The following is a 23,782-nucleotide window of genomic DNA, read 5'->3' as shown; positions in this document are numbered from 1 at the left end:
CCTCCCATTCCCCATTCTGTAAAATGTACCAAACCCCAGCCTTGGCTGACCTCTAGAATCCGCTACCTACGTTCCTATGCCCACTCTGCCGAACGCCTTTGGCTGAAATCCCATGTCCATGCTGACTTCATACATTTCAAATTCTTGCTGACCTCCTTCCAGTCTGCTCTTTTACTTGCCAAACAGGACTATTACATCCAGTTGACAAATTCTCTTGGCTCAAACCCTTGATGTCTCTTTGCCACACTGAACTCTCTCCTCAAAGTGCCTTCACCTCCCCCCTTCACTTTCCCCCCAGACTCTGGCTGAGTTCTTTCATGATAAGGTTCACAAGATTAAACATGAATTCTCAACCAGGTCACCTCCACCTCTCCTTCCCTTAGTCCATTCTCTCAACCCTCCAACCCCTGCCTCCTTTTCTTCCTTTTCTGAAATCACTGAAGAGGAAACTACACATCTTCTTTCCTCCTCGAAACTAACTACCTGTTCCTCTGATCCTATTCCCACCCATCTACTTAACACTATCTCTCCTACTGTCATCCCTTTTATCTGTCATATCCTCAATCTTTCACTTTCCACTGTGACTGCTCCTGATGCCTTCAAACATGCCGTAGTCATACCACTCCTTAAAAAACCTTCATTGGACCCTACCTATCCTTCTAACTATTGCCCCATCTCCCTCCTCCCTTTCCTATCCAAGATACTTGAACGTGCTGTTCACCGCCGTTGCCTTGACTTTCTTTCATCTCAAGCTATTCTTGATCCACTTCAATCTGGCTTTCGCCCCCTTCATTCAACTGAAACAGCGCTTGCTAAAGTCTCCAATGATCTGTTCCTGGCCAGATCCAAAGGTCTCTATTCTATCCTCATCCTTCTCGATCTATCTGCTGCTTTTGACACTGTTGATCACAGCCTACTCCTTGATACGCTGTCCTCACTTGGATTTCAGGGCTCTGTTCTTTCCTGGTTTTCTTCTTATCTTTCCCAGCGTACCTTTAGTGTATACTCTAGTGGATCCTCCTCTAGTTCTATCCCACTGTCAGTTGGTGTACCTCAGGGATCTGTCCTGGGACCTCTTCTTTTCTCCACCTATACTTCTTCCCTTGGTACTCTGATCTCATCCCATGGTTTTAAGTATCATCTTTATGCTGATGACTCCCAGATCTACCTCTCCACACCAGAAATCTCAGCTGAAATCCAGGCCAAAGTATCAGCCTGCCTGTCTGACATTGCTGCCTGGATGTCTCAGCGCCATCTGAAACTAAACATGACCAAGACTGAGCTTCTTATCTTTCCCCCTAAACCAAACTCTTCTCTTCCCCCATTCTCTATTTCTGTGGATAACACTCTCATCCTTCCTGTCTCATCAGCTCGTAACCTTGGGGTCATCTTCGACTCCTCCCTCTCCTTCTCTGCACATATTCAACAGACTGTTAAAACCTGTCGTTTCTTTCTCTATAACATCACCATAATTCGCCCTTTCCTTTCTGAGCACACTACCAGAACCCTTATCCACAATCTTATCTCTCGCTTACACTATTGCAACTTGCTTCTCACAGGTCTCCCACTTCAATCTCCTCTTCAATCTGTTCAAAATTCTGCTGCAAGACTAATATTCCGCCAGTGTCGTTATGCTCATATTAGCCCTCTCCTCAAGTCACTTCACTGGCTTCCTATCCGTTTCCACATAGAGTTCAAACTCCTCTTATTGACTTATATGCATTCAGTCTGCAGCTCCTCAGTACCTTTCCACTCTCATCTCTCCCAACATTCCTGCCCGGGAACTCCGTTCACTGGGTAAATCTCTCTTATCTGCATTCTTCTCCTCCACCGCTAACTCCAGACTCCGTTCCTTTAATCTTGCTGCACCATATGCCTGGAATAGACTTCCTGAGCCGGTACATCAAGCTCCATCTCTGGCCGTCTTCAAATCTAAGCTAAAAGCCCACCTTTTTGATTCTGCTTTTAACTCCTAACCCTTATTCACTTGTTCAGAACCCTTATTTTATCATCCTCACTTTAATATTCCCTTATCTCTTGTTTGTCTGTCCTAATTAGATTGTAAGCTCTGACGAGCAGGGACTATCCCTTCATGTTCAAGTGTACAGCGTTGCGTACGTCTAGTAGCGCTACAGAAATGATAAGTAGAAGTAGTAGTAATACACAGAACTTTAAAATCAATTCTAGCTGAAAGTGGAAGCCAGTGTAATTGTTTTAATACAGGAGTGACCCTATCAAATTTTGATTTAAATAAAATAATTTTAGTTGCCACCTCAGAGTCTTGCAACGCCACCTCTAGCCTTTCTCCGCTCCCCAATATATTTGAAAAAAGTCTTGTTACCTCATTTTACATTTTTAGCTAGTTTTTACAGTGAAAAGGGGAAATGGGACTTGATATACCACCTTTCTGAGGTTTGTGCAACTACATTCAAAGAGGTTTACATATATTCAGGTACTTATTTTGTACCAGGAGCAATGGAGGGTTAAGTGACTTGCCCAGAGTCACAAGGAGCTGCAGTGGGAATCACTCAGTTCCCCAGGATCAAAGTCCACTGCACTAACCACTAGGCTACTCCTTCCTACAGAGAAACACGAAGGCAGATAAAGACCATATGTCCTATCCAGTCTGCCCATCCATGCAATCCACTCTCCACACCATCAGGGGTATCTACCTTATTTTCTTCTTCTGTGTGTGCTTTTGACATCCTAATTTTACTGCTTCTCTCAGCTTTATCTGGTATTTTTTCTGTGTTCTTCTTCTGATCTTCTGTACTTTGTTAGCACTAGCTTCCTTTTTTTTGCCTTTATCCTTGCAGCCACCCCCCCTGAAAAACCCCATGGACCCTCCCCACAAAGTTTTGTTTCCCTTTGTAAGAAATATAAACAGAAGAGGAGAAAGAAAAGCTGACACAGCTCTCCAAAACGTTTTTGCAAATACAAAGGCAACAAAGGTGCACAGAAAGGCTGCCTCTCCTGCACAAAGTCCATGTTCAACTAGCACTGCCACTGCCCAGCCCATCAGGTGATGCTCATGGCACCTGGAGTACCCCTCATAGTGCTCTGAAGAACAAACCAGTTCACCCTGCAAGATCAGCCATATCTGTCTAGGTAATGATGACATCATTAAGTTTAGTGCAACACAACTGAGTCCTCATGGAAGGTGATCATATTGCATTGGGTGCCATTATACTTTTTTTTAATTTTTTTTTATTTATAGTTTTAATCAAATTAAACAAATCATTAAATTTGAACAGGTAATACAGATATGAAAAAAATAAGGAAAACAAAATTTTCTTCCTAAAAGGGGAGGAAATTTAACAGAAGAGGAAAATTCTTAAATCTTCTTTAGACCACAAAAAGTGGGGGGGGGGTAGGGTTATAAACCATTATTTCCAGGTAATTAAATAACAAAATATGCATAGCATGCAACCTAACTCAGTCATTTACATTATCTTCAAGGGATTAACGGCTGGCCAATTTCTTTGCACTTATAAATGCCTTCAATTGTTCTGGTTGGTGGAAAATATACTTTAAACCTAAGTATTTTACAGCGCATTTACAGGGGTAGTTGAGGTAAAAGGAGGCCCCTAAAGATACAACCTCTGTTCTCAATGATAAGAACAATTTTCTCCTTTCTTGAGTTTGTTTGGTTATATCGGGGTATATCCATACTTTCTTACCCCTGAACAATGCTTGCATTTTTTTAAAATATAAACGTAGCACAGCATCCAAGTCCTGCTGAAATATAAACGACACTATTAATGTTGATCTTTCAGAGTTCACATTTAGTGTTGTCTCTAGTATATCAGTGATGTTTAAAGAGTCCTCTTGATTTTCCCTTGGATTGGCCGGAAGAGAAGTTATAGATGGTTTCTTGTGAGGAATATAGTATACTTTATTAAGTGGTGGAATGGTTTCCGAGGAAAAACTCAATACTTCCATCAAATATAGTTTAAAGGCATCAGTGGGATTTATCCCCAATTCTTTCGGGAAATTCAAGAGTCTCAAATTTAATCTCCGATTAAAATTTTCAACTTGTTCTAATCTACGTAGTGTAGATGAATTATCTTTTATTAATGATACAGAAACTTCATTTAGTTTAATAACATCTTGCTTTAAGCCATCCAATTGCTCCTTAGTTTCTTGCTGCGCTGTAGTAAATGTTTGGGATAAAGTCGCCACAGTACTTACAAGATCTTTAATTTCTTTTGCTGAAGTGGCCACCGTTATTTCCACTCTCTGGAGTGCAGTCAAAATGCTCTCCAGGGTCACTGCCGAATTATCCCCCGAAGTCCGGGCTTGATGTTCAGCCCTCGACATCGGGCCTCCCTCAGCCTGCGCCGCTCCTGTTCCTCGAATCGAGACCGCCGCATCGACCTCTTCCGGGTCATGCTGATCTCGCCAAGTGGGGCGTGCCTCGGGATTCGGCGGTGGTTGAAGATCCGGAGGGGAGAGAGTAACTTCAAGCCCCAGGTCCAGTAGGGAATCCTCACCTACAGAGACAGCAGGGCCCCTCCCGGGTAATGAGGTAGGTGGTTGCGTGGCATACCTCACAATAGACTGCTGAACAGGAGAGGACGTTCTAGTAGCCGAGGATGCTACTTTAACTGTCCCCTTACGCTTAGTATGAGGCATAAGAGTAAAGGAAAATCTCTAATCCCAGCAGAAAAATGAGGAGCTCCAACGCAAACGCTCAGCATGCCGCCATCTTGGCCACACCCCCCCGCCATTATACTTTTAAAGTAAACTTGATCACAACTCATTGGAATAGAATGGTATTTATTTTTGCATGCAGCATGAACCACACTTTTAATTTTTTTTCACATTTGACCTCCAAAATGCAGATGTAGTGGCTCCATGGTCAGTGCTGAAGCCAGATGATGTGCCCCGGCCTTACTGCAAGCGGTATGACTGCCAGTTCATTTGAGTAAACTTGCAATCATCAAGAAAACCATGAGCTTTGACGTTTGTGAAATACTTTGAGCAGACAGACACAACCTCGGGTCACTTGAAAAAAGAAACAAACGCTAGAGCCAGCTGCTTTTGCAATATGCTGGCTTCTTACACTTTAGTCTGATTCTTTTGCATATACCTCTTACTCTGAATGTTTATTTTGTCCAGACTGGATGCTGTTTCTCAGCTTTTGTATAAATATAGCTCTAATTTTGAAAGTCCCTACTGGAAACAAGTAGAAAGAGTTTAAAATGCCCCTCACTGGGTAAAGAGAAGCGCACCCCTCCCAAACCCCACTGCAGCAGGGAAAGCAGCTTGCCACCAATGAGAGAACTCCTTTGAAAAACAGTACCTGGCTGCCAGAAGGAGCCAGCCAGGGATCGGGGTTGCTTCAGAGAGAGAGAGAGAGAGAGAGAGACTGCCAAAGCAGAAACAAGAGTGACAGCTACAGCACCAGCAAGAGCAGCAACATAGGGGCAGGCCGTGCCTAGAGCCCCAAGCACACCAGTCATAAATACCGTACTGTCTCTAATAACCACCCACCTCCAAAAATCTCCCCTCCCCCATTGCAGTTGGCCTAATTTAAAGTTACACATCCAAATTTTCATTCCCCCATAATTGCCCATCCCTGGAGTTCACAGTAATCTGGCATTGCTCTCCTCCATCCTTCACCCCTCCTCCCTTCGCAATGAACAGATCTTTTCTTCTTACCTCCTGAAGATCATGGTGCTGGGCTAAGGTTGCCAACTGGCTGGTACTCAGCTGACCTGGCCAGTTTTTGAAAGGTCAGGACAGGCCAGGCCAGCTGCAGGAAGACCCATCAAACGGGCAACTGAAACACCGTTATCACACCCCTCACCTGTTTTCAGAACTCTTCCATGGTCTCCAGTAGTCTCCCATGCCTGAAGCAAGGAGGTTTAATGACAGTAGATGGCATGACATCAAAAAACTGAAGCCCATTCCCCCAGCAGCCATCATCTTGGTATGTCCAAAATAAACTATCAGATGCTGCATCCTCATTGTGGTTGTGCATTGTTTTATCTCAGCTAATATTTAGAAACATGCCAGCTTGTGCACCATAGGGATGTACACAGACGAACTACATATGGGAAGCTTTCAAATAAATAAAAAAGATGTCAGAGAGCATGTGGAGTGGTGAAACGCTTCAAGGAGGAAGGGGGTTCTGTGTGGGAGACAATGAGCAGGGTCGCAGAGAGGAAGACAGAAACTTGCCACTCAATATTCAGCCCACAGCACAAGTGATTTAACCGGGCAGGAGCCTTTATTGACCAGTTAAATCGCTTTGCATCAGGTGGTTGGAGTCTAAACCTGGGACAGACCAGAGGCACCCGGGCCATGGATTACTGCTGTCGCTATCTTTTTGAGACGATTAAAAAAAAACAACAATAAAAGGCATATAGCGCAGCACTGAAATTCACAATACAAATAAGCATTGCAAATAACAAAGGGGGCTCGCCACAATAGACTTTTAAGGAGCACAAGAATACTACGGGATCGAAGGAGAGTCCAGGAGAATAGTCCACAACGTTAAAAACATCTAAAGGTATTTAAAAAACAAAACAAAAGGGGAATATATGTAAAATGTCTGCACCTCAATGATTTTGGAACAAAAAAGTGAACTTTTAAAGGTTTACTAAGAGTGAGGCAGATTTTGGGAGCGTTGGAAAGCCTACATGAATCATCAACCCCGGCCTTAATAATTAGTTTTGATGCCGAAAAGGCATTCGATCGGGTTAACTGGGACTTCGTTTGCCTCCCTGAGGGCATTTGGGATGGAAGGGTTTTTCCTACATGCCATAGAAACGCTGTACCAGGGACCTGTTGCGGAGGTATGGGTAAACGGGCAGGCTTCCGCGACGTTCGGGATCGCCAGGGGTACCCGACAGGGATGTCCCCTCTCGCCCCTTCTTTTTGTGTTGGTGCTTGACCCTCTTATAAGAGAAATCCAGAATATGAGGGAGGTGAGAGGGGTACAGATACAGCAAACTTCCTTTAAGATCTCGGCCTTCGCGGATGACCTCTTGACTATAATACAGGACCCCCAGGTGTCCTTACCGTCACTACTGGACATTTTTGCTGAATTTGGGGATTACTCTGGTTTTCGTCTCAATCTAGACAAATCTGAGGTTATGACACTTCACATGAAAGAGGAGCAGTGGGAACGTCTATGTTGTCCACTTAAGAGAGTGGGGGATGCGTTTAAATATCTAGGGATCCAGCTCACCAAGGACCCCAAGATGCTATATAGTGCTAATGTAGAATACTTGCTAGAAGACACCAAGAGAACACTGGGAAGATGGGCAGGGCTTCCGATATCATTGATGGGCCGCATCTCCTTGTTTAATATGGTGCTTTTCCCTAAATGGCTTTACTTTTTACAGACAATCCCATTATACCTCAAGCACCAGGAAGTGAGATCTTTACAAAAACTGCTTTCCAAATTTTTGTGGGCTGGGAAACGACCCCAGATACAATTTTCACAACTGGTGAAGCCTTGGAGAAACGGGGGGATGGGATTGCCGGACATTAAACGCTATAATGTAGCATGTTTATTGCGCCACCTGGGGGACTGGTATCTGCAGAGGGAGGATTATACCCCATTGGAGATAGAAAAAGCAAGGTGTAGCCCCTTAAACCTGATGTATGTCTTACATGGGGCATTAAAGGACCTACCTACAAGGTTGAGGACTAGTGTATTGGTGAGGCCCTTAAAGGCCATATGGAAGGACTTGGCTAGGCTGTGGTCCTTTGATCCTAGATGTAGTAGATTACTACCCCTACTAGGGAATGAGGCTTTCCGCCCAGGAGATGAAAATCCTATAGTGAGATCCTGGGGAGAAGGGGATAATGTACTTATACATTATTGGTTGGAGTCCAGTGGTAATCTCAAAACAATGGCCGAATTAAACCTAGACGTAGCAGACTGGGGGGTATGTTTTGCATACGAACAGCTTAGACACTATATAGCTTCACTCCCCCGAGCTGCACTTGGTGTTGATCTGCCCACTAAGATGGGGGAATTATTTGAGATGATATCAGAGGATCCTATCTCGATATCTATATTACATAAAAGGCTGTTACTGGCTAGGCCACAGGGAGACCTCACACGAGTGGCAGCAAAATGGTCAGCAGATACACAAAGAAGGATCACCCCGGGAGATTTGTTAAAGGGTTGGAGGGGAGTTTTGAAATGGACGCAAAACGCAAACCTTCGAGAATGTCAGGTCAGAGTGATATATAGGGCATATACCTCTCAGTCTCGACTGAATCAGATGGGATACATAGAATCTGCCCAATGTAGACGCTGTGGGGCGCCGGACAATAACTTCTACCATGCTTTTTGGAAGTGCCCAGCTATAGCAGCCTTCTGGACCAGGATAGTTAAATACTTAGAAAGAATAGGAGGGAAAAAGGTTAATCAGCAGCCTACGAGTATTCTTTTGGGTTGCCATGCCCCAGTGGAGGGGGGTACGAGATACCAGAATATAATGGCCCATAAGGCTTTTTTGGTGGGCATGAAGTGCATACTTGTTAACTGGACACAAGAACTGAACCCCTCCTTTTGGCAATGGAGGAATCGCTTACATGATTTACTTACGATGGAGCTCCAGGACTCTCTGCTTAACACTCGGTCACAAAGCAATTTTTTCCTTACCTGGGAAGGTTATATTAACACCTTGTCCCATAGAGCGAGGAGTCATATTATTAATAAACTTGGAGCATTGCCCAAGCTTCCCTTGGCAACTAATGGAAACTAAATGGGAATAGAGTCCTTTTTCTACCACCTTTTAGGAATTGGAAAGACAGTAGAGCAGACCAAGGCGGGGGGGGGGGGGGGGGGGAGGGAGGGTTTAGGAGGGGGGGTAGTGGGGGGGGGGGGGGAGGTTTATTTAGAGTTATATTAGCCCTTCCCCAGCATGATGTGGACATCTTCCGGAGAGGGGTAGGAGGGCCATCAGACCACAGGCCCCCTGGCTCTCTTGCGGAGGGGAGTAAATTCACACAATATGATTTGATTTTAATTCAAGGCATTGCGAATGCACAGCTGACATCTGAAGGTGGTTATATTTTTGGGGGTCAAGCATTTGAACATATGGTGTCAATTGGTAGAAGGGAAAGATGGGGAGGAAGGGTTGTTGGGGAATTGTTGTTAATAGATCTTGTTGATTAAATGTTAGTTAATAGTATAAAAAAGGGGGGGGGGGATAAAAGTTAAAAGATTAATGGAGACGAGTAATATTGTACAATTTCAGTACTTGGTGTGTGTTGATTGATTGTAGAGACATTTACATTATGTAAACACCATTTTTGTGCTTCATTAATAAAAAATTGTTGAAACTAAAAAAGGTTTACTAAGAGGACCCAGGAGAATCCCGCAGTATCCTTCTTTAACCTTTTGCTGCTCTCGAGCGCTGACAAAAAAACATTAATCCTCCCCCGTTCACAGACCCCTCAAAACTCCCCAAACCCTCTTCAACTCTCCTTACATCCACCCTCCCCAATCCCCTCCTGACAGAATGCAAAACCTAGTTGGTTCAATAAAACAATATAAACCTCACGTTTGCTATTGTTTTCAATAGTGTTTGATATTGTTTTGGACAAACCAATATGGCAGCAAGCTCTGCCCACTGGCTTCAGCCCAAATAATGGGTCAGATAGGCTCATGCCATCTCCTGTCATTAAACCTCCTTGGCCTGAAGTATCTGTTCTACTTCCTGGAATTCTGCACTTCCTTTTATAGGCCTGCAAGATGGCGCTGACTGATGACATCACATCCTGCCTAGGTATTTAAGGAAGTGCCCTACACTCAACCAGTGCCTCGGCAACAGGCTTCCTGGTGTCTTGCAAACTTCAGTGTGCCTTGCCTTGTTCCAGTGTTCCTGCCAGCCTGCCTCTCCTGAACATTGTCAAGCAACTGTGTCAGCAGTCATTCAGTGGGGACGTGTGCTGCGGCTGTGCCACACTAGTGGCGCCAACCTCGCTACAGCCCAAAGGCTGACCTTCCTTGAATCGTGACAGCTATTTTTTCACAACAGCGCAGCTGCTCGCCAGTGATGACACTAGCCTGCTCTCAGTGCCCCGATGGCCATCCAACTCGGCAGTAAGTTGGGTCACCCACCACTCGTAGTAAGTTCAGCCTAGAGTAGACCCGTCCTCTTCTCCTCTAAATTCATCCTTCTCCCCTGACCCCCTCCCTACCGGCTAAAGCGAATGCTACATACCTGTAGAAGGTATTCTCCGAGGACAGCAGGCTGATTGTTCTCACTGATGGGTGACGTCCACGGCAGCCCCTCCAATCGGAAACTTCTCTAGCAAAGTCCTTTGCTAGTCCTCGCGCGCCCGCGCGCACCGCGCATGCGCGGCCGTCTTCCCGCCCGAAACCGGCTCGAGCCGGCCAGTCCAGTATGTAGCAAGACAATACACTTCAAGGGAAGACACAACTCCAACGGGGAGGCGGGCGGGTTTGTGAGAACAATCAGCCTGCTGTCCTCGGAGAATACCTTCTACAGGTATGTAGCATTCGCTTTCTCCGAGGACAAGCAGGCTGCTTGTTCTCACTGATGGGGTATCCCTAGCCCCTAGGCTCACTCAAAACAACAACCATGGTCAATTGGGCCTCGCAACGGCGAGGACATAACTGAGATTGACCTAAAAAATTTACCAACTAACTGAGAGTGCAGCCTGGAACAGAACAAACAGGGCCCTCGGGGGGTGGAGTTGGATCCTAAAGCCCAAACAGGTTCTGAAGAACTGACTGCCCGAACCGACTGTCGCGTCGGGTATCCTGCTGCAGGCAGTAATGAGATGTGAATGTGTGGACAGATGACCACGTCGCAGCTTTGCAAATTTCTTCAATGGAGGCTGACTTCAAGTGGGCTACCGACGCAGCCATGGCTCTAACATTATGATTGCTCCAGACTATTTAAATACAAAAAGTCTTTATTAAACACATGTGCTTCAATTCTGCTCATGTGTATTTTAAAATCTAATTATACACACTTCTCTCTTCTCTCTTTCATACCCATTCACTCCTTTATCGTGTCTGCTTGATGACTCTACAAGTTTTTATGATATATATACAACTTGCTGTTTAAGATATTAATGCACTGTATATTACATTTTACTTTTCACATTCCCCGAATAAATGTCACAAAGTTTGCAAAATTTAAACAGGATTAAAGGCAAATGTTCTAATTATAACTCTGCTTTCATTGATCTTCCGGTTTCCAGTTTCTCACAGTGTCTATGGACTTTTGTAAACAGTCTCTGATACTTTCCTCAGTGAACAAATTATTGCGGTTGAGACGCTTGTGTTCTTCTACCTTAGAATTTAAACATCAAGCAGGAGAAATGATAGAAAGATTTAGAGCTCGAGGGTATCCAATGAAGATCCTTAAAAATGCATATAAGAGAGCATTATATGCTCACCGTCCATGGTTAATGTTACCTAAACCAAAACCACCTTCGAAAGTGTTGGCATGTGTCATTCCGTTTTCTCAGAAAGCATCCACTATTAGCAGTATTATATATAAACACTGGCACGTTCTTTCAATACACCCAGAGTTTAGGGAACGCCCGAAAATAGCCTACAGACGACAAGCTAATGTGGGAGAATTATTAAAAAGATCAAGAAAGCTGGAGGAGAAAGGCAAACATTCCCCGTGTGGAAGATGTGTGTATTGCCGATATTCTTTAAACACCGAAAAGATATCTATTCCTCACTGTAATAAAGATTTCATATTAAGATATAACACTAACTGTAATAGCTCCCAAGTTGTATACTGCATCATGTGCCCTTGTGGATTATATTACATAGGTCATACCAAACGTCCTTTAAAACATAGGTTAGCAGAGCACATAAGCAATCTAAGATTAAAGAAAATAATGTGTCCTTTGGTTGCCCATTGGTATGATCATAATCACACTATTGAACAATTAAGATGTGTGATACTGGTACAAATTCCCCCTGATAGTGATCGAGGGGAAGGAAACATCAGTTCTCGATTGTTAACTATAGAACAGAGATATATTTATACATGGCGAACAGTGACACCTATGGGGTTAAATCAGGAAGTAGAATGGATATGAGAGCCTGTCTCTTTAAGATAGAGGGGCGAGGCAAGGCATTATGGGAGAATATAAGGCTGGGCGTTTTTACTCCTCACAGCAAATTCAGAGCCACGGCAGTTGAATCCCGGCCTGAGAAGGGTCCATGTTGGCAGGCAGCCAAGCAGATGTGTTTAAGTAAGTGAAGATTTATATATGGTATATTATAAATTAAGAAGTAATAAACAAAGTTGAAAGTTAGAATTGAGAGAGTGACAATGAAATTGTGCTATTGTAGATGATACGGTGGTTCCTCCTGAGGAAGAAAACGAAATGCGGTCCTGCATAGAGGAACCGGCGGTTGATTAAGGACCACAGCAAATTTTAGAATGATTAACTCATTCCTCCAACGTAGTGCCTGAAGAGTATTGAAAGCAGACTCATTTGTTCACTGAGGAAAGTATCAGAGACTGTTTACAAAAGTCCATAGACACTGTGAGAAACTGGAAACCGGAAGATCAATGAAAGCAGAGTTATAATTAGAACATTTGCCTTTAATCCTGTTTAAATTTTGCAAACTTTGTGACATTTATTCGGGGAATGTGAAAAGTAAAATGTAATATACAGTGCATTAATATCTTAAACAGCAAGTTGTATATATATCATAAAAACTTGTAGAGTCATCAAGCAGACACGATAAAGGAGTGAATGGGTATGAAAGAGAGAAGAGAGAAGTGTGTATAATTAGATTTTAAAATACACATGAGCAGAATTGAAGCACATGTGTTTAATAAAGACTTTTTGTATTTAAATAGTCTGGAGCAATTTTTGTGATTTATAAAACGAATGCTCCGGTAGTATTTTGAAGTCCCTAATTGTATAATCTAACATTATGAGCCGTGACATGACCCTCAAGAGCCAGCCCCGCCTGGGCGTAAGTGAAGGAAATGCAATCTGCTAGCCAATTGGATATGGTGCGTTTCCCTACAGCCACTCCCCTCCTATTGGGATCAAAAGAAACAAACAATTGGGCGGACTGTCTGTGGGGCTGTGTCCGCTCCAGGTAGAAGGCCAATGCTCTCTTGCAGTCCAATGTGTGCAGCTGACGTTCAGCAGGGCAGGAATGAGGACGGGGAAAGAATGTTGGCAAGACAATTGACTGGTTCAGATGGAACTCCGACACGACCTTTGGCAAGAACTTAGGGTGAGTGCGGAGGACTACTCTGTTATGATGAAATTTGGTGTAAGGGGCCTGGGCTACCAGGGCCTGAAGCTCACTGACTCTACGAGCTGAAGTAACTGCCACCAAGAAAATGACCTTCCAGGTCAAGTACTTCAGATGGCAGGAATTCAGTGGCTCAAAAGGAGGTTTCATCAGCTGGGTGAGAATGACATTGAGATCCCATGACACTGTAGGAGGCTTGACAGGGGGCTTTGACAAAAGCAAACCTCTCATGAAGCGAACAACTAAAGGCTGTCCTGAGATCGGCTTACCTTCCACATGGTAATGGTATGCACTGATTGCGCTAAGGTGAACTCTTACAGAGTTGGTCTTGAGACCAGACTCAGACAAGTGCAGAAGGTATTCAAGCAGGGTCTGTGTAGGACAAGAGCGAGGAGCTAGGGCCTTGCTGTCACACCAGACGGCAAACCTCCTCCACAGAAAGAAGTAACTCCTCTTAGTGGAATCTTTCCTGGAAGCAAGCAAGACGCGGGAGACACCCTCTGACAGACCCAAAGAGGCAAAGTCTACGCTCTCAACATCCAGGCCGTGAGAGCCAGGGACCGGAGGCCGGGATGCAGAAGAGCCCCTTCGTCCTGCGTGATGAGGGTCGGAAAACACTCCAATCTCCACGGTTCTTCGGAGGATAACTCCAGAAGAAGAGGGAACCAGATCTGACGCGGCCAAAAAGGAGCAATCAGAATCATGGTGCCTCGGTCTTGTTTGAGTTTCAACAAAGTCTTCCCCACCAGAGGAATGGGAGGATAAGCATACAGCAGGCCCTCCCCCCAATCCAGGAGGAAGGCATCCGATGCCAGTCTGCCGGGGGCCTGAAGCCTGGAACAGAACTGAGGGACTTTGTGGTTCACTCGAGATGCGAAGAGATCCACCAAGGGGGTGCCCCACGCTTGGAAGATCTGGCGCACCACTCTGGAGTTGAGCGACCACTCGTGAGGTTGCATAATCCGGCTCAGTCTGTCGGCCAGACTGTTGTTTACGCCTGCCAGATATGTGGCTTGGAGCACCATGCCGAGACGGCGAGCCCAGAGCCACATGCTGACGGCTTCCTGACACAGGGGGCGAGATCCGGTGCCCCCCTGCTTGTTGACATAGTACATGGCAACCTGGTTGTCTGTCTGAATTTGGATAATTTGATGGGACAGCCGATCTCTGAAAGCCTTCAGAGCGTTCCAGATCGCTCGCAACTCCAGGAGATTGATCTGTAGACCGCGTTCCTGGAGGGACCAGCTTCCTTGGGTGTGAAGCCCATCGACATGAGCTCCCCATCCCAGGAGAGACGCATCCGTTGTCAGCACTTTTTGTGGCTGAGGAATTTGGAAAGGATGTCCCAGAGTCAAATTGGACCAGATTGTCCACCAATACAGGGATTCGAGAAAACTCGTGGACAGGTGGATCACGTCTTCTAGACCCCCAGCAGCCTGATACCACTGGGAGGCTAGGGTCCATTGAGCAGATCTCATGTGAAGACGGGCCATGGGAGTCACATGAACTGTGAAGGCCATGTGGCCCAGCAATCTCAACATCTGCCGAGCTGTGATCTGCTGGGACGCTCGCACCCGCGAGATGAGGGACAACAAGTTGTTGGCCCTCGTCTCTGGGAGATAGGCGCGAGCCGTCCGAGAATCCAGCAGAGCTCCTATGAATTCGAGCTTCTGCACTGGGAGAAGATGGGACTTTGGATAATTTATCACAAACCCCAGTAGCTCCAGGAGGCGAATAGTCATCTGCATGGACTGCAGGGCTCCTGCCTCGGACGTGTTCTTCACCAGCCAATCGTCGAGATATGGGAACACGTGCACCCCCAGCCTGCGAAGTGCCGCTGCTACCACAGCTAGGCACTTTGTGAACACCCTGGGCGCAGAGGCGAGCCCAAAGGGTAGCACACAGTACTGGAAGTGGCGTGTGCCCAACTGAAATCGCAGATACTGTCTGTGAGCTGGCAGTATCGGGATGTGTGTGTAGGCATCCTTCAAGTCCAGAGAGCATAGCCAATCGTTTTGCTGAATCATGGGGAGAAGGGTGCCCAGGGAAAGCATCCTGAACTTTTCTTTTACGAGATATTTGTTCAGGGCCCTTAGGTCTAGGATGGGACGCATCCCCCCTGTTTTCTTTTCCACAAAGAAGTACCTGGAATAGAATCCCAGCCCTTCTTGCCCGGATGGCACGGGCTCGACCGCATTGGCGCTGAGAAGGGCGGAGAGTTCCTCTGCAAGTACCTGCTTGTGCTGGAAGCTGTAAGACTGAGCTCCCGGTGGACAATTTGGAGGTTTTGAGGCCAAATTGAGGGTGTATCCTTGCCGGACTATTTGAAGAACCCACTGGTCGGAGGTTATGAGAGGCCACCTTTGGTGAAAAGCTTTCAACCTCCCCCCGACTGGCAGGTCGCCCGGCACTGACACTTGGATGTCGGCTATGCTCTGCTGGAGCCAGTCAAAAGCTCGCCCCTTGCTTTTGCTGGGGAGCCGCGGGGCCTTGCTGAGTCGCACGCTGCTGACGAGAGCGAGCGCGCTGGGGCTTAGCCTGGGCCGCAGGCTGTCGAGAAGGAGGATTGTACCTACGCTTACCAGAAGCATAGGGAACAGTCTTCCTTCCCCCAAAAAATCTTCTACCTGTAGAGGTAGATGCTGAAGGCTGCCGGCGGGAGAACTTGTCGAATGCGGTGTCCCGCTGGTGGAGATGCTCTACCACCTGTTCGACCTTCTCTCCAAAAATGTTATCCGCACGGCAAGGCGAGTCCGCAATCCGCTGCTGGAGTCTATTCTCCAGGTCGGCGGCACGCAGCCATGAGAGCCTGCGCATCACCACACCTTGAGCAGCGGCCCTGGACGCAACATCAAAGGTGTCATACACCCCTCTGGCCAGGAATTTTCTGCACGCCTTCAGCTGCCTGACCACCTCCTGAAAAGGCTTGGCTTGCTCAGGGGGAAGAGCATCAACCAAGCCCGCCAACTGTCGCACATTGTTCCGCATATGGATGCTCGTGTAGAGCTGGTACGACTGAATTTTGGCCACGAGCATAGAAGAATGGTAGGCCTTCCTCCCAAAGGAGTCTAAGGTTCTAGGGTCTTTGCCCGGGGGCGCCGAAGCATGCTCCCTAGAACTCTTAGCCTTCTTTAGGGCCAAATCCACAACTCCAGAGTCATGAGGCAACTGGGTGCGCATCAGCTCTGGGTCCCCATGGATCCGGTACTGGGACTCGATCTTCTTGGGAATGTGGGGATTACTTAGTGGCTTGGTCCAGTTCGCAAGCAATGTCTTTTTTAGGACATGGTGCAAGGGAACAGTGGACGCTTCCTTAGGTGGAGAAGGATAGTCCAGGAGCTCAAACATTTCAGTCCTGGGCTCGTCCTCCACAACCACCGGGAAGGGGATGGCCGTAGACATCTCCCGGACAAAGGAAGCGAAAGACAGACTCTCAGGAGGAGAAAGCTGCCTTTCAGGAGAGGGAGTAGGATCAGAAGGAAGACCCTCAGACTCCTCGTCCGAGAAATATCTGGGGTCTTCCTCTTCCTCCCACGAGGCCTCACCCTCGGTGTCAGACACAAGTTCACGAACCTGTGTCTGCAACCTCGCCCGGCTCGACTCCGTGGAGCCACGTCCACGATGGGGGCGTCGAGAGGTAGACTCCCTCGCCCGCATCGGCGAAGCTCCCTCCGCCGACGTAGTCGGGGAGCCCTCCTGGGAGGTGGCCGCACGCGGCACCGACGTCGGGGACCTCACCCCGGGCGATGGGCCAGCCGGCGCCACGCTCGACGGTACCGGAGGGGAAGGGCGCAACAGCTCTCCCAGAATCTCTGGGAGAACGGCCCGGAGGCTCTCGTTCAGAGCGGCTGCAGAGAAAGGCAAAGAGGTCGATGCAGGCGTCGACGTCAGAACCTGTTCCGGGCGAGGAGGCTGTTCCCGGGCTGTCCAGAGTGGAGCGCATCGACACCTCCTGAACAGAGGGTGAGCGGTCCTCTCGGTGCCGATGCCTGCTGGGTGCCGACTCCCTCGGCGACCCAGATCTCTCGGTGCCGACGCGGGGAGGCGACCGGTGTCGATGCTTCTTCGACTTCTTCCGAAGCATGTCACCGGAGCTCCCCGGCACCGACGAGGAGGACGTAGAATCCAGCCGTCGCTTCCTCGGGGCCGAGGCCGAAGGAGGTCGGTCTCGGGGGGGCTGTACCGCAGGAGCCCTCAGGGTAGGAGGAGACCCACCCGAAGGCTCACCGCCACCAGCAGGGGAATGGACAGCCCTCACCTGCACTCCTGACGATGCACCACCGTCCGACAACATCAGCAGACGAGGTCCCGGTACCACCGACGTCGATGCAGTCGCCCGATACCTTGGCGCCGATGCAGAGGCCCGATGCCTCGATGCACTCGATACAGTGGCGGCCGAGGAAGATGGTCTGGACGCTGACGACGTCGATGCACTCGAAGATCCCGGTGTCGATGCCGACGAAGAGCCCGAGAACAACACGTTCCACTGGGCTAATCTCGCTACCTGAGTCCGCCTTTGGAGCAGGGAACACAGACTACAGTTCTGAGGGCGGTGCTCGGCCCCCAGACACTGAAGACACGACGAGTGTCTATCAGTGAGCGAGATTACCCGGGCGCACTGGGTGCACTTCTTGAAGCCGCTGGAAGGCTTCGATGTCATGGGCGGAAAAATCACGCCGGCGAAATCAAAATCCGAAATGACGGAAAAAGAGCACCAAAAAATTTAGAAGGGAGAAAATCTCGACCGAGGCCGAAAAGAGGCCTACCCCGACGACGAAAGAAAACTTATCGGGGGCAAAAAGCTGGAAGTACGGGAAGGGGTGGTCTGAAACCCGGGGGGGGGGGGGGGGGGGTTTCCGAAGCACTTCCCGACACTTTAAAGACTTTTTCCGAAGAAAAAACACGTCAAAAATAAATTTGGACGCGCGAGGTCGACTTTCCGGGGCTCGACATGGCGAAACACGACCGTACCGAGTGCGGACAAAAGAAGTGGCCGGCTCGAGCCGGTTTCGGGCGGGAAGACGGCCGCGCATGCGCGGTGCGCGCGAGGACTAGCAAAGGACTTTGCTAGAGAAGTTTCCGATTGGAGGGGCTGCCGTGGACGTCACCCATCAGTGAGAACAAGCAGCCTGCTTGTCCTCGGAGAATATTTTTTACAGGGCACTCGCTGCTTTACATTCTACTTCTTCCCTCCTCTGGGCTTCAGTCAGCCACGGGACCTCTGCTACGGCCCACCTGTCTCTTGATGTAACTTCCTGTTTCTGCATAGGTGGCATAGCAGCAGCGGCAGGAAGCCAGCTAGCCAGCCTGTGAGTGTCAATGATTGCCGGTCTGGATCGACCACAGCACAGCCTGACACAACCATGAGCCACTAAGTGTCAATGACCGTGACGCTGACACACAAACCGAACTTCCATGTCATCCAGGGACAACAATCAAACCAAAAGTGTCTACAGTTTTGCTTTGAATATTGCTGTAGACCCAACAGATAATTTTATTCGTAGGGTGTGTAACTAGGCAAGCTATTTACCTGTTTGCACATTACACTCCAGGAAATATCACATTCAGATGAAGCAGCAAGGTGCACGGTAAGTTGGCCTTTCAGTGTAGCAGTGTGGGTGGGCCCCCAGAGGGCCATCTTGCACAGACTGGTCTTCATCTCTGACAGGACAGTGCCTCATGAAGCCCATGGATCTGTGCATGTGTCCTAGAACTGCTCTGCAGCCATTGCCTAACAGTGACTGATGGGGTCCTGTACTACCATGGTACCACAGCTGAGAAAGCCAGATCCCTCACAACACACACTTGCCCAACTCTCATCTAGCCTTTTTCTTTCTACTGAGTCAGTACGTCAAGCTCTGTCTCTGGCCACATTCAAATCTAGGCTAAAAGCCCATCTTTTTGAGGTTGCTTTTAACTCCTAGTTACTTGTTCAGTAACCGTATCTGTTTTAATCATTCCCACAATAAGTAATTCCCTTATCTCTTATTTTTCTTGTTTGTTTGTCTTGAATAGATTGTACCCTCTGTTGAGCAGGGACTGTCTCATACATGTTTAATGCACAGCACTGAGTACATCTAGCAGTGTATAGAAATGATAAGTAGTAGTAGTTTCTAGGACTCATTCTTCCATGTTTTCTGTTCTTTGAATACGTACACCTTATACTTGGGTCATATCTCCAGTCTCTCTGCTCCATAAATCTGCTGACTGAACACACGAAGTTCTAGTGAGAATCACACAGCAGTGCTGTCAATAGCTTAGACTCACAATCCTGGAACCCTTTCAAAAACTACCACCACCACCACCATCACCACAAAAAGAGTGAAATACTAAATTTCTCCTCCAAAATGAAAGAAGGAAACCTAAGTGATTTTAACCACTAATGCTGAATAAACTAGAAAAGCTACTCTTAGCTGAAATGCTGCCTGGAGACACTGGTGCCACCTCCAACTGAATAAATACCTTGACCATGTCCAGGGAGAGCTAATTTCCATTGGGCTTAGCACCCCGAATAATTTTGAAAAGTTGGCTCCTATGCCCAGAAATGTATAGCACAAAAATAAACACATACACTATGCACTTCCCTCAAAACAAAAAAGAATACCATGCAGCACTCAGAGCCTGAAGGTAAGCTGAACAGCCACTTAAATCCTGCCTAATGGAAATGAGCATCATTACTGGTAAAGTGGTTCTATATTTACTAAGCAGTTAAAATAATTACATTTTTCTTCACCTCATCCACCTCAATGTTAGCTGACAAATGAATTGAAAACTGTAAAAATCTGGAACTACATCCCCTCGTTCCAAAAGGGGCCCCCGTCTGCAAACTGTAATACGAGAAAGTAGGAAACTTACTTTAGGACGTATGCGCCAGCTATATGGACCAGGTACAGACAAATATACTGCAGCTGGCGTGGGATCTCCTCCTGAAAAGAGTGAAGAAGAAAAACAAAGATTATCAAGGTTTCAACTCTATGCCTGGATCTTTCACTAGCAAGAAAATGGAGCCCTCAAGCAGCCATGGAGCACATCTGGTCTCAATTTGACCAAAGCTGAATTCCCCCCACCGAAAACTCCAAACCTATAAGTCACCGCAAATGCTTGGAGACAGATTCTCACAGTATACAACACAGTTTTTGATTCCAGTTATCACATACTCACCTCTGCATGTGTTAATAGTGTAATGAAATCACTTAGAAGCACATCACAGCAGACACAGGCACCAGGCGAAATCCTACAGGTTTTTTTTAAATATATTAACTTGGCTTTCCATTTAAGGGGTGGTTTTATCCAAGAAAGCACGAAGGCAGACGGTCTGCAAGCTCCAAGATGGAAAACAAAAAGACCAGATCGTGTGGAAATGAAATGCAATTTATTTAAACAATACAACAATATTTATATGAGTACAAACAGCCCGACACAGGCCGTGTTTCGCCCAACTGGGCTGCTTCAGGGGCTATAAAAGATATTTAAAAAAATAATAAATAAAATTGGTGAGTAATCTGCTATAATATTACATATCTAGGTAACATATATAAAATATATACACATACATGTATATGCACGTACAACAGATATATCATGTATATACATACATACATTTAAAATCATATGTATCTCATAAAACATGCCCTATATATAACACTTATCGCTTGGGCAATACATATATAAAAAACATCATCTAAAATTATATCAAATATTGATAAAACAAAACTCAAAAGAAAAGGAACAGCTATACCCTATGTATACATAAGAATAAATTAAATTAGATTAACATAGGCTAAGACACCCACTTATACAGAAAATCCTTTGTTGCCAAATCTAAGGCAAACTGTAGAAATCCTGTTAATTTAAAAAGATTTGTATGAGTAAGTATCAATGTTATATACTAAAGTGAAGAACCTGACTTATTATAAAAAATGTATTGGACTCACATGCATCAAGGGTTGGTTTGGAAAAAAACAGCTGAGTCAGAGATTTCAAAACATGGTCCACTGATCTAAAAAGAGGTGGAGACAATAATGTATTTGTCTCTATGTATAATCGATAACGTAATTCTGTGCATGGTTTATAAAAAGATCGATAGTGACAGCTTATATGTTTTACTCCATTTCAAATTCGCCGTTGAAAAAGCATTAAGACAAAAATTCTACTTACATAAAGCCAGCGCTTCGGTCGCGTATCTCTGAGTTTGCTGAAAAAAGCTCACAGCAAACAGAGGAAGCTTAAGACAGGAAACAGGGGGTCAAAGGTCAGCCTCAAGGACGCGATAGTCCCACAATATTTTGTATTTGGGATCAATAATATATAATGACAACCGAGGAAAGAATGGATCATGTAAAGTGAAGTATATTCAACAACGGAATATATTAAAACATATAGATATAAGAGTATCTTTTATAGCTGATGACGTCACAATATTCGTAACTCTAGCTTACTTAAAAAGAAATTAGATGGCTAAGGGGTAGTGTAAAATATTATCCTTTTAATGGATTAATCTTGCCTGTATTTCTATTTTTTATATATAAAAAGGGGAAGGTTAAATAGCCGGCGAAACGAAACTAAAAAGGTCAGAGGTCAAAGAACATCACTGATTCAAACGGAGCATCTGAAAAAATAAATAAATAGCGACGTGTCATTATTGGCACTTACCCCCTTTATTGAAAGAGCACCAATTGACAGCGGCGTGCTACTAATATAATGAAGGGTATTTAAGTTATAGATAAATTCTTGCTCTTTCCGTAACAAAAATGTATCTGCTGAACCACCTCTCCACTTGTTCTTATATACATAAATAGCACAAAATTTATACTCTTCAAATCATTAAGTAATCTCCCTAAAGGACATTTTCGGTGTGGTAAATGCTCTGTATGTAATGTAAATATTAAAACTAAAAATCTGTATATACAATCAGCTAATAAAGAAATCAATTTACACCATTTTTCTAATTGCCAAACAAGTAAAGTGATATATATCGCTATATGTCCCTGTGAACTAGCCTATATAGGCAAAACCAAAAGAAAACTTAACACTAGAATTATAGAACATAGAAGCGCTCTAAAGAATAAATCATTAGAAAAACCACTAGTAGCACATTCACTGGCTTTTAACCATAAATTTGAAGAGTATAAATTTTGTGCTATTTATGTATATAAGAACAAGTGGAGAGGTGGTTCAGCAGATACATTTTTGTTACGGAAAGAGCAAGAATTTATCTATAACTTAAATACCCTTCATCCACATGGCTTAAATGCTGACACAGATTTGTCTGTTTTTCTATAACCTCTTATGATCGCTGCCTTTTAAGAATTAATATCATATTATATGTAAGATAGGCATTTAAGACATCCACCATACATCTATTTTTATTACTCAGTGTATTCGCTATGTCATTCAGACTTTTTATTCAAAATTCATTCACTTTATATTCATAATTTATTCGAATATTTTTCACTTTTTAAATAAAAAGGAAAATTATATTAGTAGCACGCCGCTGTCAATTGGTGCTCTTTCAATAAAGGGGGTAAGTGCCAATAATGGCACGTCGCTATTTATTTAATTATTTTTTCAGATGCTCCGTTTGAATCAGTGACGTTCTTTGACCTCTGACCTTTTTAGTTTCGTTTCGCCGGCTATTTAACCTTCCCCTTTTTATATATAAAAAATAGAAATACAGGCAAGATTAATCCATTAAAAGGATAATATTTTACACTACCCCTTAGCCATCTAATTTCTTTTTAAGTAAGCTAGAGTTACGAATATTGTGACATCATCAGCTATAAAAGATACTCTTATATCTATATGTTTTAATATATTCCGTTGTTGAATATACTTCACTTTACATGATCCATTCTTTCCTCGGTTGTCATTATATATTATTGATCCCAAATACAAAATATTGTGGGACTATCGCATCCTTGAGGCTGACCTTTGACCCCCTGTTTCCTGTCTTAAGCTTCCTCTGTTTGCTGTGAGCTTTTTTCAGCAAACTCAGAGATACGCAACCGAAGCGCTGGCTTTATGTAAGTAGAATTTTTGTCTTAATGCTTTTTCAACGGCGAATTTGAAATGGAGTAAAACATATAAGCTGTCACTATCGATCTTTTTATAAACCATGCACAGAATTACGTTATCGATTATACATAGAGACAAATACATTATTGTCTCCACCTCTTTTTAGATCAGTGGACCATGTTTTGAAATCTCTGACTCAGCTGTTTTTTTCCAAACCAACCCTTGATGCATGTGAGTCCAATACATTTTTTATAATAAGTCAGGTTCTTCACTTTAGTATATAACATTGATACTTACTCATACAAATCTTTTTAAATTAACAGGATTTCTACAGTTTGCCTTAGATTTGGCAACAAAGGATTTTCTGTATAGGTGGGTGTCTTAGCCTATGTTAATCTAATTTAATTTATTCTTATGTATACATAGGGTATAGCTGTTCCTTTTCTTTTGAGTTTTGTTTTATCAATATTTGATATAATTTTAGATGATGTTTTTTTATATATGTATTGCCCAAGCGATAAG

At 45.1% G+C, this 23,782-nt stretch overlaps 1 protein-coding gene across 2 annotated transcripts in view; it reads right to left on the bottom strand.

The window, feature by feature from the left end:
• Positions 1–23,782, bottom strand: part of TRAM2 (translocation associated membrane protein 2) — a 151,893-nt gene that overhangs the window by 29,474 nt on the left and 98,637 nt on the right. For both annotated transcript variants that reach the window (XM_030195573.1, XM_030195574.1), the window contains exon 7: positions 20,102–20,172. In XM_030195573.1, coding sequence (XP_030051433.1) covers positions 20,102–20,172 — 71 coding nt within the window. The remainder of the gene's footprint in view (positions 1–20,101; positions 20,173–23,782) is intronic.

The sequence above is a fragment of the Microcaecilia unicolor genome, chromosome 3 (assembly GCF_901765095.1).
Source record: "Microcaecilia unicolor chromosome 3, aMicUni1.1, whole genome shotgun sequence".
Lineage (NCBI taxonomy): Eukaryota > Metazoa > Chordata > Amphibia > Gymnophiona > Siphonopidae > Microcaecilia > Microcaecilia unicolor.
The sequence above is the reverse complement of the archived record's forward strand: the minus strand, read 5'-3'. Positions and strand labels throughout refer to the sequence as shown.